At 46.1% G+C, this 16,329-nt stretch overlaps 1 protein-coding gene across 1 annotated transcript in view; it reads left to right on the top strand.

Annotated features, from left to right (window-relative positions):
* TMEM106B (transmembrane protein 106B) overlaps positions 1 to 16,329 on the top strand; it is a 51,476-nt gene that overhangs the window by 14,335 nt on the left and 20,812 nt on the right. Inside the window, exon 2 of the mRNA XM_082259823.1 lies at positions 10,573 to 10,794. Within this exon, the coding sequence (XP_082115949.1) occupies positions 10,581 to 10,794 (214 nt within the window). The 5' untranslated portion in view covers positions 10,573 to 10,580. The remainder of the gene's footprint in view (positions 1 to 10,572; positions 10,795 to 16,329) is intronic.

The following is a 16,329-nucleotide window of genomic DNA, read 5'->3' as shown; positions in this document are numbered from 1 at the left end:
GTGGATGACTATGGGAGGTTGGGGGGCTCTATGGGAGGTGGTGAACACTGTGGATGACTATGGGAGGTTGGGGGGGCACTATGGGAGGTGGAGAACACTGTGGATGACTATGGGAGGTTGGGGGGCACTATGGGAGGTGGAGAACACTGTGGATGACTATGGGAGGTGGATGACTATGGGAGGTTGGGGGGCACTATGGGAGGTGGAGAACACTGGATTACTATGGGAGGTTAGGGGGCACTATGGGAGGTGGAGAACACTGGATGACTATGGGAGGTTGGGGGGCACTATGGTAGGTGGAGAACACTGTGGATCACTATGGGAGGTTGGGGGGCACTATGGGAGGTGGAGAACACATGTTGATCACTATGCGAGGTTGGGGAGCACTATGGGAGTTGGAGAACACTGTGGATCACTATGGGAGGTGGAGAAGACTGTGGATCACTATGGGAGGTACTATGGGAGGTGGAGAAGACTGTGGATCACTATGGGAGGTTGGGGGGCAATATGGGAGGTGGAGAAGACTGTGGATCACTATGGGAGGTACTATGGGAGGTGGAGAACACTGTGGATGACTATGGGAGGTTGGGGGGCACTATGGGAGGTGGAGAACACTGTGGATGACTATGGGAGGTTGGGGGGCACTATGGGAGGTGGAGAACACTGTGGATCACTATGGGAGGTTGGGGGGCACTATGGGAGGTGGAGAGCACTGTGGATGACTATGGGAGGTTGGGGGGCTCTATGGGAGGTGGAGAACACTGTGGATGACTATGGGAGGTGGATGACTATGGGAGGTTGGGGGGCACTATGGGAGGTGGAGAACACTGGATTACTATGGGAGGTTGGGGGGCACTATGGTAGGTGGAGAACACTGTGGATCACTATGGGAGGTTGGGGGGCACTATGGGAGGTGGAGAACACATGTTGATCACTATGCAAGGTTGGGGAGCACTATGGGAGTTGGAGAACACTGTGGATCACTATGGGAGGTGGAGAAGACTGTGGATCACTATGGGAGGTACTATGGGAGGTGGAGAACACTGTGGATCACTATGGGAGGTTGGGGGGCAATATGGGAGGTGGAGAAGACTGTGGATCACTATGGGAGGTACTATGGGAGGTGGAGAACACTGTGGATGACTATGGGAGGTTGGGGGGCACTATGGGAGGTGGAGAACACTGTGGATGACTATGGGAGGTTGGGGGGCACTATGGGAGGTGGAGAACACTGTGGATGACTATGGGAGGTTGGGGGCACTATGGGAGGTGGAGAACACTGTGGATCACTATGGGAGGTTGGGGGGCACTATGGGAGGTAGAGAACACTGTGGATCACTATGGGAGGTTGGGGGGCACTATGGGAGGTGGAGAACACTGTGGATGACTATGGGAGGTTGGGGGGCACTATGGGAGGTAGAGAACACTGTGGATCACTATGGGAGGTGGATAACACTGTGGATCACTATGGGAAGTTGGGGGGCACTATGGGAGGTGGAGAACACTGTGGATCACTATGGGAGGTTGGGGGGCACTATGGGAGGTGGAGAACACTGTGGATCACTATGGGAGGTTGGGGGGCACTATGGGAGGTGGAGAACACTGTGAATCACTATGGGAGGTTGGGGGGCACTATGGAAGGTGGAGAACACTGTGGATCACTATGGGAGGTGGAGAACACTGTGGATCACTATGGGAAGTTGGGGGGCACTATGGGAGGTGGAGAACACTGTGGATCACTATGGGAAGTTGGGGGGCACTATGGGAGGTGGAATGTACTGTGGGCAGTTAGGGGATCTGCAGCTGTCTGGGGGCCCGACAGTGAATCACGGCCTGGCGGTTTAGGCCTACTTCTATAGAGTGTCACTTGAGTGACCGCTGTGAATCTGCTGGGGTTGCATCCAAGATGGTGGCACCCAGCAGCAGTTTCTGGGCTTTTTAATGTATACACAGGGGAGGATTTTACAGGTAATTACCATGGATAAAATGCATTAAATGCACATATCCTCATATGGGAAGATTGTTATTGGAATGAACGGTCTGGGGTCTCCAATGCAGTAGACTGGAACGTTGTATCCATTCTATGTGATTAGATCACCCGGCATCATCCCCGGCATGTCCTCCAATGTCAAAAGATTCTTGCTGATCACATAACAATTGTGAAAACTAGGATTCCTGCAAACACAGCTGTTGTCATTTCACAGGCCAGGCTGCCCTCTGGGCCGCATCACCCCAGCAATCTTTTGGCGGCTGCAAATCTCTCTAATTATTTCTTCTAGCGACGTGTGACTGGCTGCAGAGCCGCCACTGTCATTGGAAACAATTCTTCTCCATACCGCTACAGATAGCTAATGCACTGTTACCCTTGGCATCTGCACTGGAGAACACGAGTAGCTACTGCAGCTGGTGATTCTGGAGCTAACTTCAAACGTCAGTTGCTGAGCTACAAATCGCTGGACTCGCTGTGACAGGATTCAGTGACTGAAATACATTTTTTTTTTTTTTATTACAGCAAAAAATCTGAGCGGAGCGATTGTGTAGCTGCTACATTATTTTACATGTGACGTGGCTCTGTGGTTGTATAGCCTAGCAACTTCTCTGTAGTTGTATGGTGACATGACGTTCTTAAAATACATTAAACGCACATATAGGGCTCTTGCACACAGCTATATATTAGGGTTATACATAATAAAATATATTTTGCTTTTGTTCGTTGATGGACACAGCTTCTGATATTCTAAACCATTGGGTTATACTGTCCCCTACAGGAGTGGGACACTGGGCAGAAATAAAGTCTGGCTACTCCTATGGGCAGTCCCAGGGGGTATACTCCCTCTCTCTGCTATAGGTACTCAGTTTTTTTTTTTCTGCCTAGTCAGGAGTGGGGACCTAGTTCCTTTCTGTGATCTCTGGTCCTGGCAACATTTGTTCTTTTAGATAGATTTTTTTTTTTTTCCTGTTTTTTCCTGTGAGATCTACAATCAACTGCCGGACAGGGCAACGGGCTGGACAATTTAGATCCAGTGGTCGCCCTAGTCTGGCCAGCGAGCGCAGGCAGATCTCATCTGCGCTAGGTCAGCAGCGACATATCCCCACCGGACAGGGGCTGGCCTTCGAGTTAAAGGCCCCGCGAGGTCTCCTACAACCGGGTCTCAGTCACATCGTTCCTCCTGGCCGACAGCCCCCCATTTCCATGGCGAGGGATTCTGTCTGGAGCGGTGCCTGCCTGGTTCTTGGTATGGTGAACAGCTGTCCCCCCCCCCCCCCTTTCCCCATGGAGGGTTTCGAGGTGGGCGCGGGCCCCTCCATGACAGGGGGAGCGGTTGGATCCCCGGGTTCCCCTCCTTCCCATTAGACACCCCCCTCACCTGTCCCCCCATCCTACCCCCCTCCCACTAATGCTGGGGCTGTGTGGGTGGTCTGGTACACCTCCCGGGTGGGGGCAGGACACTATGGGGGCCGGGGGGTGCGCCATGGGTGACCAGACAAATGGCTGTGCAGGGGGGAGGGTTGTACCTGGTGGGGGCTCCTGCCAAGGGCCTCCGTCCTGCCTGTGCTTGTCCTGAGGCCTAGGGATCCCTCCTGGGAGCCTTGTGGCACCGCCATTTTCTTGTAGCCTTTGTGCTGCAATGCATGGCTGCCATGTTTGTGTAGTCTGGCAGCTTTTTTGTGGTGGTTTGCCATAGTTAACAGCGGCGGCCATGACCAAATCCTGCTGAGCCGGGGTGCAAAAGGGTCCCTGATCTGGTGGCTTTATTCACCAGCGCTTCGGCAAAGCAAATCTTTCCTCCCCTTGTATTGGATGGTGGTTACCATGGATGCCAGCCTGTCAGGGTGGTGAGGTGTTCTCGACAGAAATTCTGCTTAGGGGGTCTAAACCCTGGAAGAGTCCAGACTACCAATCAATATCCTGGAGCTCTGAGCGATTAGACTGTGCCTGGAACAATGGACAGATCATCTTCAAGGATGTCCAGTACGCATTCAATCAGACAATGCCACAGCCGTGGCTTATGTCAATCACCAAGGGGGGCACAAGAAGTGTTCTAGCAGCTCTGGAGGTAGCCGACATTCTCAGGGGGGCAGAACGTTCGTTCCAGCCCTTTCCACTGTACACATTCCGGGAGTGGAAAACTGGCAGGCGGATTACCTCAATCGGCAGGCGTTAGACCAGGGGGAATGGTCTCTTCATCCGGAGGTATTTCATCAGTTGTGTCTCTGGTGGGGCACCCCCGAGAAGGATCTGTTGGTGTCTCGGCTCAACAGAATGGCACGGTCACAGGGTCCTCTGATGGACGCCCCAGGCTCGCTGGTGGCCCCCCTGGGGGTCAGCACCGTCCGATTTGCCCCTTGGTACGCCGATCTGGTGCGGCTGGTCGCCAACATTCCTTGAAAGCTTCATCTCAGTGAGGATCTGCTGTTCCAAGGGCCAATCTTCAACCCTGCTTTGCAGTCGCTGGCTTTGACGGCTTGGCTTTTGAAAGCCAGGTACTGAAGGATAGGGGTTGGTCTGAATCTATGATTCCAACGCTGTTAAAAGCTATAGAAGAAGGTCTCTAAGAAGATCTACCATCCTACATGGAAGACGTACATCGCATGGTGTGAGTCCCTTGGGGTTCATCTTGACCGTCCTTCACGGCGGGTTGAATTGGCCTTGAGTACCATCAAAAGCCAGTCTTTTTCAAACGACTCTTGGCCACACACTCTCTGGTGCAAATCTTTCTCAGGGTGTTCGCTATTTTGGTTCCTCCAGTGCTGTCCCGATTGCCGCCTTGGGACCTCAATTTTGGGGCTTTCGGTCCTCCAGAAGTTCACCTTTTGAGATTCCTCAGGAAATTCCCTTGTTTACGCTGTCACAGAAGGTGGGAATGAAGACATTGTGTTGACTGGAGGCGTTATCCTGTCGTTGACCTTACTTGTTGGTTCACAGAGGTAAGGTGGTTCTTCGCCCCTGTCCGTCTTTCCTTCCAAAGGTTTTCTCTTATTTCCATTTGAACATTGTGTTGCCTTCCCTGTGTCCCAGGCCAAAACATCCTAAGGAAATTGCCTTGCATGCCTTGGATGTGGTTCGGGCAATTAAGGTGTACCTTGCAGCAATGGAGGAAGTCAGACTCACTATTTGTGCTTACGAATGGGTCTTAGACAGGGTTATCCCCTTCCTATGCCACCATTCCCAGATGGATCAGACAGACAGCGATTCAGGCCTATTCCATCAGAGGTCAGGTTCCTCCTTTCCCTATCAAGGTGCACTCTACTTGGGCGCTCAGTGCCTCCTAGGCCTTCGGTTATCAGGCGTCAGTGATGCAGGTTTGCATGGAGGCCACCTGGTCTTTGGTGCACACTTTCACAAAGTTCTATAAAAAGGATGTGTTGGCATCTGCAAATGCCTCTTTTGGCCACAAGGTTTTGCAGGCTGCTGTTTAGAGGACTTGGTCCTCTTTGGAGGTATATTGTTTTTTTTTCAGGTGGGCTCCAGTGGTTTTGGTTGAGCTCCTGTTGCCTGGGTGGCTACTGTTTTTAGCCTTGGGAATTATTTGCTGTTCCCACCCCTCATGTTTAACACTGCTTTGGGACGTCCCAATGGTTAAGAATATCAAGCGATGTGTCCGTCAATTAATAAAAGAGAAAATAGGATTTTTGACTTACCGTAAAAACCCATTTCTCTAATGTTCATTGACGGACACAGCACCCACCCCTCTGCGCGGAGTTGTATTTTCGCTGACACTGCTTGTAACAAAACTGAGTGCCTATAGCAGGGAGAGGGAGTTTAACCCCCTGGGACTGCATATAGGCGTAGCCAGACTTTTTTTCTGCTTAGTGTCCTACTCCTGTATGGGGGCAATATAATCCAATGGTTAAGAATATCAGAAGCTGTGCCCGTCAATGAACATCAGAGAAATGGATTTTACAGTAAATAAAAAATCCCATTTTGACGCCTGGGAGCCACAGCTACTGCGATAATTTTCTCATGGATATGAATTATAGAATATACTGTACATCGCTATACACGCATAAACCGCAGTACTTGTGTTTGCATGTGTATGGAGATATAAATTATAGAATATAATGTGTGCAGCTAAAATTCTGCACTCAGAAAGATATCCCCATTAACATGCAAACGCAAGTACCACTATTTGTGTGTATAACCATGTACAGCATTTCCTTTAATTCATGTCTTTGGGGAAAATTGTACAGCAGCTGTGGCTCTCGGGTGCCACAAATGCAGGCGTATCTTACTCTGTGCAGCCATACACCCTACTATCCGGCTGCGTGCAAGAGCACTTAAAGTGATACTAAAGTCTGCAATAGCTACCTCTCCTTCAATAGTCTGAGGTGCCTCACCGGCATCATCAATTTTACTCTCTCTGGCCATACCCACTAGTATATACAGCCATGTGCAAGAACCTATAATATGGAAACGTTTACTTAAAACATATCAAAAGATTTTTGTTAAAAGGAATTGTCTGACAACAGGGTCCCTTTATCCCAAAGCAGGAGGTATAAATATAAAATAAAAAAATATATATACAGTTAGGTCCATATATATTTGGACACAATTTTCACACTGTTTGCTCTTTGTGCCACCAGAGTAAAATTTAAAAGAACCAATCCAAATTAATTTGAAGTGCAGACTTTTAGCTTTAATTCAAGGGGTTGAACATAAATATCAAGTACACATTTTAGGAATTGCAAAAATATTTATACACAGTCACCCCATTTTCAGGGTCTCAAATGTAATTGGACAAATTAATAGAATCATAAAAAAAAAAAAATTCATTTTTAATATTTTGTTAACCACTTAAGCCCCGTAAAATTTTACCCCCTTCCTGACCAGGGTTTTTTTTTTTTTTAACTGCGTGACTTTAACGGACAATTGCGCGGTCGTGCGATGCTGTACCTAAACGAATTTGACGTCCTTTTTTTCCCACATACAGAGCTTTCTTTTGGTGGTATTTGATCACCTGTGTGATTTTTTGATCATGCGCTATAAACAAAAAAAGAGCGTACATTTTGTAAAAATAACAATATTTTTCACTTTTTTTATATGAAATTCCCCCCCCCCAAAAATGTAAAATTCAAAATTTTTTAACATTTTCAGCCAATTTGTTTTATGCTACATATGTTTGGTAAAAAAAATCGCAAAAAGCGTATTTTGATTGGTTTGCGCAAAAGTTATCGCGTTTTAATAACAAAGGGAAAGATTTTTGTCATTTTTGGTGTTTTTTTTTTTTTAACGAGTAATGGCGGCGATCTGTGTGTTTTTTTTTTTTTTTTTTTTGCGGGACTACGACATTGCGGCGGACAGATCGGACCCTTGACTGGCATTTTTGACACTTTTGGGGTTACCAGTGACATTACTGCAGTAATCAGTGCTATACATATGCACTGTTACTGTAAAAATGACACTGGCAGGGAAGGGGTTAACTGTATTGGAGAGGGAGGGGTTAAGTGTGTCCTAGGGGCGTGTTTCTAACTGTGATTGGACATGGCTACTAGTGTAAAAACAGAGATCAACGGTCCTACATAGTAGAACCGTCTGGTCTCCATTTTTACACAGGGTAGAATGACAGGCGGCTTGTTTACATTAGCCGCCTGCCTTTCTCCCTTCCCGGCGAACGTTCGCGAGTGACCGGCGGACATCGGGTCTGCCGGTCACACGCACTGACTTGTTAGGGAACGAGCCGTCGCGGGCGCGCGCTCTCCCGCTATTGGCTCACAAGCCAGTGACAGGCTAGTGACGTACCCATACGTCACATTGCTTGGCCGGGGCTGACCGCCGCAGTATATGTACTTGCGGCGGTCGGCAAGTGGTTAAGAATAGTTTACTGGAAATGACTGCCCATGGACATTACCAAAGACTGGGTTTCCTTTCAAGTGTGTTTTGGATCATTGTTCATCTGTACTGTGAAGCGCTGTCCAATCAACTTTGCTGCATTTGGCTGAATCTGGGCTGACAGTATATCTCTAAACAGTGCAGAATTCATCCGGCTGCTTCTGTCTTCTGTCACATCATCAATAAACACCAATGACCCAGTGCCACTGGAAGCCATGCATGCCCATGACCATCACACTGCCTCCACCATGTTTTACAGATCACGTTGTGTGGTTTGGATCATGAGCTGTTCCAAGCCTTCTCCACGCTTTTTTTTTTCTTCCCGTCATTCTGGTACAGATTAATCTTAGTTTCATCCGTCCAAAGAATGCTAATCCAGAAATGATCTGACTTTTTGAGATGTTTTTTGGTAAAGTCTAATCTGGATTTTCTATTCTTCAGGCTTATGAATGGTTTGCACCTTGTAATGAACCGTCTGTATTTGCTCTTGTGAAGTCTTCTCTTGATTGTAGACTTTGACCTTCTCCTGGAGGGTGTCTTTACTTGTCTGGATGTTGTGAATGGGATTTTTTTTTTTACCACAGAGAGGATCCTGCGATCATCCACCACTGTTGTCTTCTGTTGGACGTCCAGGCCTTTTAATGTTGCTGAGCTCTCCAGTGCGTTCTTCTTTCCTCGGAATGTACCAAACTTGATTTGGTCACTCCTAATGTTGCTGCCATCTCTCTGATGGATTTATTTTGTTTTTGAAGCCCTACAATGGCCTGTTTCACTTGCATGGACAGCTCCTGTGAACGCATGATGTAGGTTCACAGCAATAGATTCCAAATGCAAATACCACACTTAGGCCCCTTTCACACAGGCGGACCGTTCAGATCCGCCTGTCCGTTTTTTTTGGCGGATCTGAACGGTCCCCCCATGCATTCCTATGGGGCATCGGATGTCAGCGGAGACATGTCCGCTGACATCCGACCCGATCCGATCCCTCAAATCTGGACGGATGGAAACCCTATTTTCCATCCGTCGATTGGATCGGATGGCATCGGATGAGAACGGACCGACGGTTCGTTCCCATCCAATTTCCCCCATAGAGATGCATGGGGAACTGACAGCTGTGTCTCCGCACACAGCACGGAGACACAGCTGTCCTCCTGCTGCTCAGCGGGGGATCAGCGGCTTAGAATCGACTATAGACCTCTTACCTGCTTAAGAAGAAATAACAAAGGAGTAGCCCACACCTGGCCATAAAACAGCTTTTGATTTAATTGTCCAATTACTTTTGGTCCCTTGAAAAAGGGGGATGGCTGTTCTTAAGAGCTGTAATTCCTAAACCCTTCTTCTGATTTGGATGTACATACCCTCAAATTAAACCTGAGAGCTTGCACTTTCAGCCCATATCCATTATATAACTAATAGCTTGAATATGTTTTGGTAAATACCTGAAAAAATCTTGTGCCTGTGTCCAAATATACAGTATCTCACAAAAGTGAGTACACCCCTCACATTTTTGTAAATATTTTATTCTATCTTTTCATGTGACAACACTGAAGAAATGACACTTTGCTACAATGTAAAGTAGTGAGTGTACAGCTTGTATAACAGTGTAATGGTCTGGGGCTGCATGAGTGCTGCTGGCACTGGGGAGCTACAGTGCATTGAGGGAACCATGAATGCCAACATGTACTGTGACATACTGAAGCAGAGCATGATCCCCTCCCTTCAGAGACTGGGCCGCAAGGGAGTATTCCAACATGATAATGACCCCAAACACACCTCCAAGATGACCACTGCCTTGCTAAAGAAGCTGAGGGTAAAGGTGATGGACTGGCCAAGCATGTCTCCAGACCTAAACCCTATTGAGCATCTGTGGGGCATCCTCAAATGGAAGGTGGAGGAGCGCAAGGTCTCTAACATCCACCAGCTCTGTGATGTCATCATGGAGGAATGGAAGAGGACTGCAGTGGCAACCTGTGAAGTTCTGGTGAACTCCATGCCCAAGAGGGTTAAGGCAGTGCTGGAAAATAATGGTGGCCACACAAAGTATTGACACTTTGGGCCCAATTTGGACATTTTGACTCAGGGGTGTACTCACTTTTGTTGCCAGTGGTTTAGACGTTAATGGCTGTGTGTTGAGTTATTTAGAGGGGACAGCAAATTTACACTGTTAGATCCGGTTCACACTGGGGCGACACGACTCTGTACTACTTCGGGGGCGACTTGTGCATTCCCATGCACCACGACTTCGGAGCGACTTGCATGGACTTCACATAATGGAAGTCTATGCAAGTCGCTCCGAGGTCGCCCCGAAGTAGTACAGGACCCTTTTTCTAAGTCGGAGCGACTTGTGTCACTCCTATTAGAACGGGTCCTGTAGCAGTCAATGGACTGCGAGGGAGCGCGACTTGCCAGGCTGACAAGTCGCGCTAGTGTGGATCGGGTCTAATACAAGCTGTACACTCACTACTTTACATTGTAGCAAAGTGTCATTTCTTCAGTGTTGTCACATGAAAATATATAATAAAATATTTACAAAAATGTGGGGGTGTACTCACTTTCGTGGGATACTGTATATGGACCTAACTGTATGTATTGTATTTTGACAAAGCTTGTATTCTTAGATACTGTTAGATGGGAGAGGAAATGAATGGCATTAGACCTTTTAGACAGAATTTATATTTTAGAGATTCATCAACATGCTGCACATTTTTATTATAGTGACATTTATTTGTCTCGTCCTCCAGGAAGAGTAATGGGAAAATCGTACTCTCACATGCCGCCACATGGTGGAAAGGAGGGTCTGAGCGAAGGAGGTGTACCATCAGATGACACTAGTGCACTCGTGAACTCGGATGCCCATGAAGAAGGAAGGACTGGAGACGTGTCCCATTTCCCCTATGTGGAGTTCACAGGGAAAGACAGCGTGACCTGCGCCACGTGCCAAGGGACAGGGCGCATCCCCAGAGGTGAGAACTGATTAGCAGAACCTTCCTTTTTATTTAAAGCTCAAATCTGTCTTTCCCTAACCACTTAAGCCCCGGAAGACTTTACCCACTTCCAGACCAGGGCCTGTTTTGCGATTCGGCACTGCGTGACTTTAACGGACAATTGCGCTGTCGTGCGACGCTGTACCTAAACAAATTTGACGGCCTTTTTTCCCCACAAACAGAGCTTTCTTTTGGTGGTATTTGATCACCTGTGCAATTTTTTTTTTTTGATCATGCGCTATAAACAAAAGAGCGTCAATTTTGCAAAAATAACAATATTTTTCACATTTTTTTTTATGTGAAATTCCCCCCCCAAAAAATGTAAAAATCTAAATTTTTTAACAATTTCGGCCAATTTGTTTTATGCTACATATGTTTGGTAAAAAAAAATCGCAAAAAGCGTATTTTGATTGGTTTGCCCAAAAGTTATCGCGTTTACTAACAAAGGGAAAGATTTTTGTCATTTTTGGTGTTTTTTTTTTTTTTACACCATTCCCATAGATGCACTCCTAAACCTTGTGGACAGCCTTCCCAGAAGAGTTGAAGCTGTTATAGCTGCAAAGGGTGGGCCAACTCCATATTGAACCCTACGGGCTAAGACTGGGATGCCATTAAAGTTCATGTGCGTGTAAAGGCAGGTGTCCCAATACTTTTGACAATATAGTGTATAAACATAACGTTTTTTACATACCTTTTTTAAATGATGCAGCTTAATTTGGCTTGGGCATCTCTGGTCTGGAAACGGTTAATTAAAAACTTTAATTTATATTGTAAATTCAGCAAGTCGGACTTGTTGGCAGAACACAGTGTATATACCCGGCCCATTCTAATGAGTGTGATTCAGGTGAGAGAACATTTGGCAGGCCAAGCTGACCTAAATAACACCTCGCACCTCTCCCTGCCATTTGTCAGCTGTAATAAAAGAGGTTTTGATATGTTGGCGAGTTTTGTAACGGCTGCGCCCTGATGTTTGGCCATGCGATGAGTCTTCAGTTCAGAAATAATGCAAGTAATTTTCTAGCAAAAAAAAATGATGATTTTTTTGCATGTAGGAGAGGAGTGCCAGAATAGACCCCGTATGGAAGGGGTTAAAAAAGGTAAAGGCTTGTGTTTTTTTCATTTATTTTTTTAAATAATAACAAAGGTTATACTTACCTCCTCTGTGCAGTTGGTTTTGCACAGAGCAGCCAGGATCCTCCTCTTCTCGGGTCACACGCTGGCGCTCTTGTCTCTTCCCTCCTGCCGGGTGCCCCCACAGCAAGCAGTTACCTGTGGGGGCACCCAAACACATTCACACACTGAGCCGCGGCTCATCCCCACCCCACAATTGCTCTCGTGGCTGCCAAAAGCCAATCAGGAGTGGGAATCCCTGGAGAGGCAAGGCTCTCTTAGACATCGCTGGATCGAAGGGGCGGGCAAGGGGGGCTGCCAATAACACCATTCTGTGCATCTCTAATTGGTGGCCAGTAGGGAGAATGCTCCTTACATTCGTGATCAGTGGGAGGAATGCTCCTTACATTGGTGATCAGTGGAAAGCATGCTCCTTACATTGGTGGCCAGTGAGGAGAATGTCCCTTACATTGGCGGCCAGTGGGAAGAATGCCCCTTACATTGGTGGGCAGTGGGGAGAATGTCCCTTACACTGGTGGGGAGAATGTCCCTTACACTGGTGGGAAGAATGTCCCTTACACTGGTGGGCAGTGGGGAGAATGTCCCTTACATTGGTGGCCAGTGGGGAGAATGTCCCTTACATTGGTGGCCAGTGGGGAGAATGTCCCTTACATTGGTGGCCAGTGAGGAGAATGTCCCTTACATTGGTGGTCGGTGGGGAGAATGTCCCTTACATTGGTGGTCAGTGGGAAGAATGTCCCTTACATTGGTGGTCGGTGGGGAGAATGTCCCTTACATTGGTGGTCAGTGGGAAGAATGTCCCTTACATTGGTGATCAGTGGGAAGAATGTCCCTTACATTGGTGGTCAGTGGGAAGAATGTCCCTTACATTGGTGGTCGGTGGGGAGAATGTCCCTTACATTGGTGGCCAGTGAGGAGAATGTCCCTTACATTGGTGGTCGGTGGGGAGAATGTCCCTTACATTGGTGGTCAGTGGGAAGAATGTCCCTTACATTGGTGGTCGGTGGGGAGAATGTCCCTTACATTGGTGGTCAGTGGGAAGAATGTCCCTTACATTGGTGATCAGTGGGAAGAATGTCCCTTACATTGGTGGTCAGTGGGAAGAATGTCCCTTACATTGGTGGTCGGTGGGGAGAATGTCCCTTACATTGGTGGCCAGTGGGGAGTTCTGACACGTCTCATTCCTCAGGAACATGCATGGTCAGTTATTGCTGGTTTATTACATTAATACAAATCTGGGTTAATGGTGTCTTGGATGGATAACTCAATACTATGTGATTGCTGACACTGGGGATATGTAGACATGTATACACTTAGAGCAAAGTTTACCCAGAGCAGGGGGTCTCTAAACTATGGCCCTCCAGTTGTTCAGGAACTACAATTCCCATCATGCCTAGTCATGTCTGTGAATGTCAGAGTTTTACAATGCCTCATACCTCAACAGCTGGAGGGCCGTAGTTTGAGGATCCCTGTAGAGGATTCCCAGAATCTCCTGTTCATCCCTCTCACAGGTTCTAAACACTCCAAAAAGAAAAACCTCAAGTAGATTATAAATTCTTATCCCATAGAATTGGCACATTTTCATCAGTCTGTGGCCGAGCCTAACCTGCTAAAGTGTTTTTGTCTATACAATACATGGGATAACAGATGCCTTGCGGTGCAATAAAATAAAGCAAACGCATTTAGGTGTGAGATCAGTGTGATAATACCGATGTGTGCAATTATTGTTTAATACGATAGATTTATTAAAGCCTAACTTTAGTCCAAAAATATAAAACAATAATAAATCAGTACAAGGGACATGACTTACTATCCATCCAATGTGTCCTAGGTGCTGCTGGCTCCTGTTCTAGGTGAAACCTTTTCAGATCAGCCCCCCTATCATTCATCCACCTGTCCTCTATTCGTAGATCGCATTTCATTTATAGAAGCTGTAGCACACTTTTATTTTGAATAGAGGAGGGGGGAAGAAAGGGTGGGCATAGTTGGCAATCTTGTGGATGGCATATGGCAGGTCCCTTGACTCTGTTAACCCCAGCCGCACTGGATGACTATGGTGACCAGGGGCTAACAGAATCAAGGGACCTACCATTTGCACTCATCAAGAGTGCCAACTACGCCTGCCCTTTCCACCCCCATCCTCCATTCATAGACGTTGTACTACAGCTTGTATGAATGAAACGTGATCTATAAGTGGAGGACAGGAGGATGAATGAAAGGTCTGCCCCCTATTAGTTGGCACACTTGATGAGTGCATATGGCAGGTTGTAGTAGAAAATTGGATTGAGGCACTGAGGACTTTCATGGTACAGTATGAACACACAACACAACGATTATATAAAAAAAATACAAAAATGTATTCTATCATCGAATGTAAAAAGTCACCCAGAGGGGAACAATGAACAGAAGAAATAATTGTCCACTTGGGGACAGACACACAATTAAAACTGAACACAGCACAATTCCTCTGATTCACTGGAAGATTAACAGAGTCAAGGGACCTGGAACTGGAAGATTAAAATTTAAGGGACCTGAAACTGGAAGATTAATAGTCAAGGGACCTGCCATCTGCATTCGTAAAGAGAGTCGACTGTGCCTGCCCTGTCCGCCCTTTCTTCCATTCATCAAAGTTGTACTACATGCAAGAAATGCGTGCTACTTAAATGGATTAACTAAGGTACCCTCATCCTAAATTGAAAAACAAGAAATTGGAGGCACGGAGGACTTTTCTGGTACCCGTAAGGACATTGAGCACAACTAGGTTAAAAATGATACATAGTTTTTCTTAAATACGCCAATAAGAAAAAACACATATGCAAAGTGCAATTACAGATCTAAAAATATAAAATGACTGACAATCTTGCTAGAATCAGGAATATGACACAACATACAGCTTATTCAAGAATTTGGACAGCCACCTCAATGCTTCCCCTGACCAGGGGGGCCATTTAGAGGAAGGAGTCCAGAACACTTAACATGTTTCGCGGATATACCGCTTCTTCAGGAGTATAATAAAAGAGGGCTGTATCGTCTGTTGCAAGAGAAAATTAGATGATAAAATGATGTAGTATACCAACAAAATACATTAAAGCTCACAAAATAATGCAGATAGTAAACAGATAATCCATAATATATATGACCTGAGGAATCTGATATACAAAAGAGTAAAATGTATATATTCTATATATATTTATAAATTTCTATTTATATCAGACCCCTCAGATCATATATATTATGGATTATCTGTTTACTATCTGCAATATTTTGTGAGCTTTAATGTATTTTGTTTGTATACTACATAATTTTACCATCTAATTTTCTCTTGCAACAGACCATACAGCTCTCTTTCATTATACTCCTGAAGAAGCGGTATATCCGCGAAACTCGTCGAGTGTTCTTAACTCCTTCCTCTAAATGGCCCCTCTGGTCAGGGGAAGCATTGAGGTGGCTGTCCAAATTCTTGAAAAAGCTGTATGTTGCGTCATATGATTCTAGCAAGATTGTCAGTCATGATGTATTTTTATATCTGTAATTGCACTTTGTATATGTGTTTTTTCCTATTTTATGTATTTAATAAAAACTTTGAATCATTTTTAACCCAGTTGTGCTCAATGTCCTAACGGTACCATGAAAGTCCTCCGTGCCTCCAATTTCTTGTTTTTCAAAGTTGTGTACTACAGCTTTTATGATTGAAATGTGATCTATGAATGGAGGAGTTTGCCTCTCATTCATTCATAGATCGACTTATTCAGAGATAAAACTATAATCCTTCCACTTTATAAAACTCTGGTCCGACCGCATCTGGAGTATTCTGTCCAGTTCTGGTCGCCGGTCCTCAGGAGGGATGTGTTGGAGCTGGAGAGTCCAGAGAAGGGCAACTAAACTGATTAGGGGATTGGAGGACCTTAATTATGAAGAGCGGCTGCAATTGCTTGATTTATTCTCCCTGGAGAAGAGACGCCTGAGGGGGGACATGATAGCAATTTTTAAATATCTCAATGGGGATCTCAGCTTAAAAAAAAAGCTGTTCAGTCGAAGGGATTGCATGAGGACTCGGGGGCATACAATGCGATTAAAGGAGAAGCGTTTTTAACCTCAGGCAACGTGGGGGGTTCTTTACTGTTAGGGCTACAAGATTGTGGCATTCTCTACCACAAGAGGTGGTTTCTGCGGGAAGTATGGTGGCTTTCAAAAGACTCTTAGACGTACATCTCAAGGATCAGAACATTCAGGGCTATGTGAGATGATTACAGCCACACACACCTACACAGGTTGAACTGGATGGACTATTGTCTTTATTCAACCTCAACTACTATGTAACTATGAGTTTTGTTCATAGAAGTTGTACAGCTTATATGAATGGCGGAGGGAGGATAGAGCAGT

Source organism: Pelophylax lessonae (genome assembly GCF_965119305.1).
Source record: "Pelophylax lessonae genome assembly, chromosome: 5".
Classification (NCBI taxonomy): domain Eukaryota; kingdom Metazoa; phylum Chordata; class Amphibia; order Anura; family Ranidae; genus Pelophylax; species Pelophylax lessonae.
The sequence above is the reverse complement of the archived record's forward strand: the minus strand, read 5'-3'. Positions and strand labels throughout refer to the sequence as shown.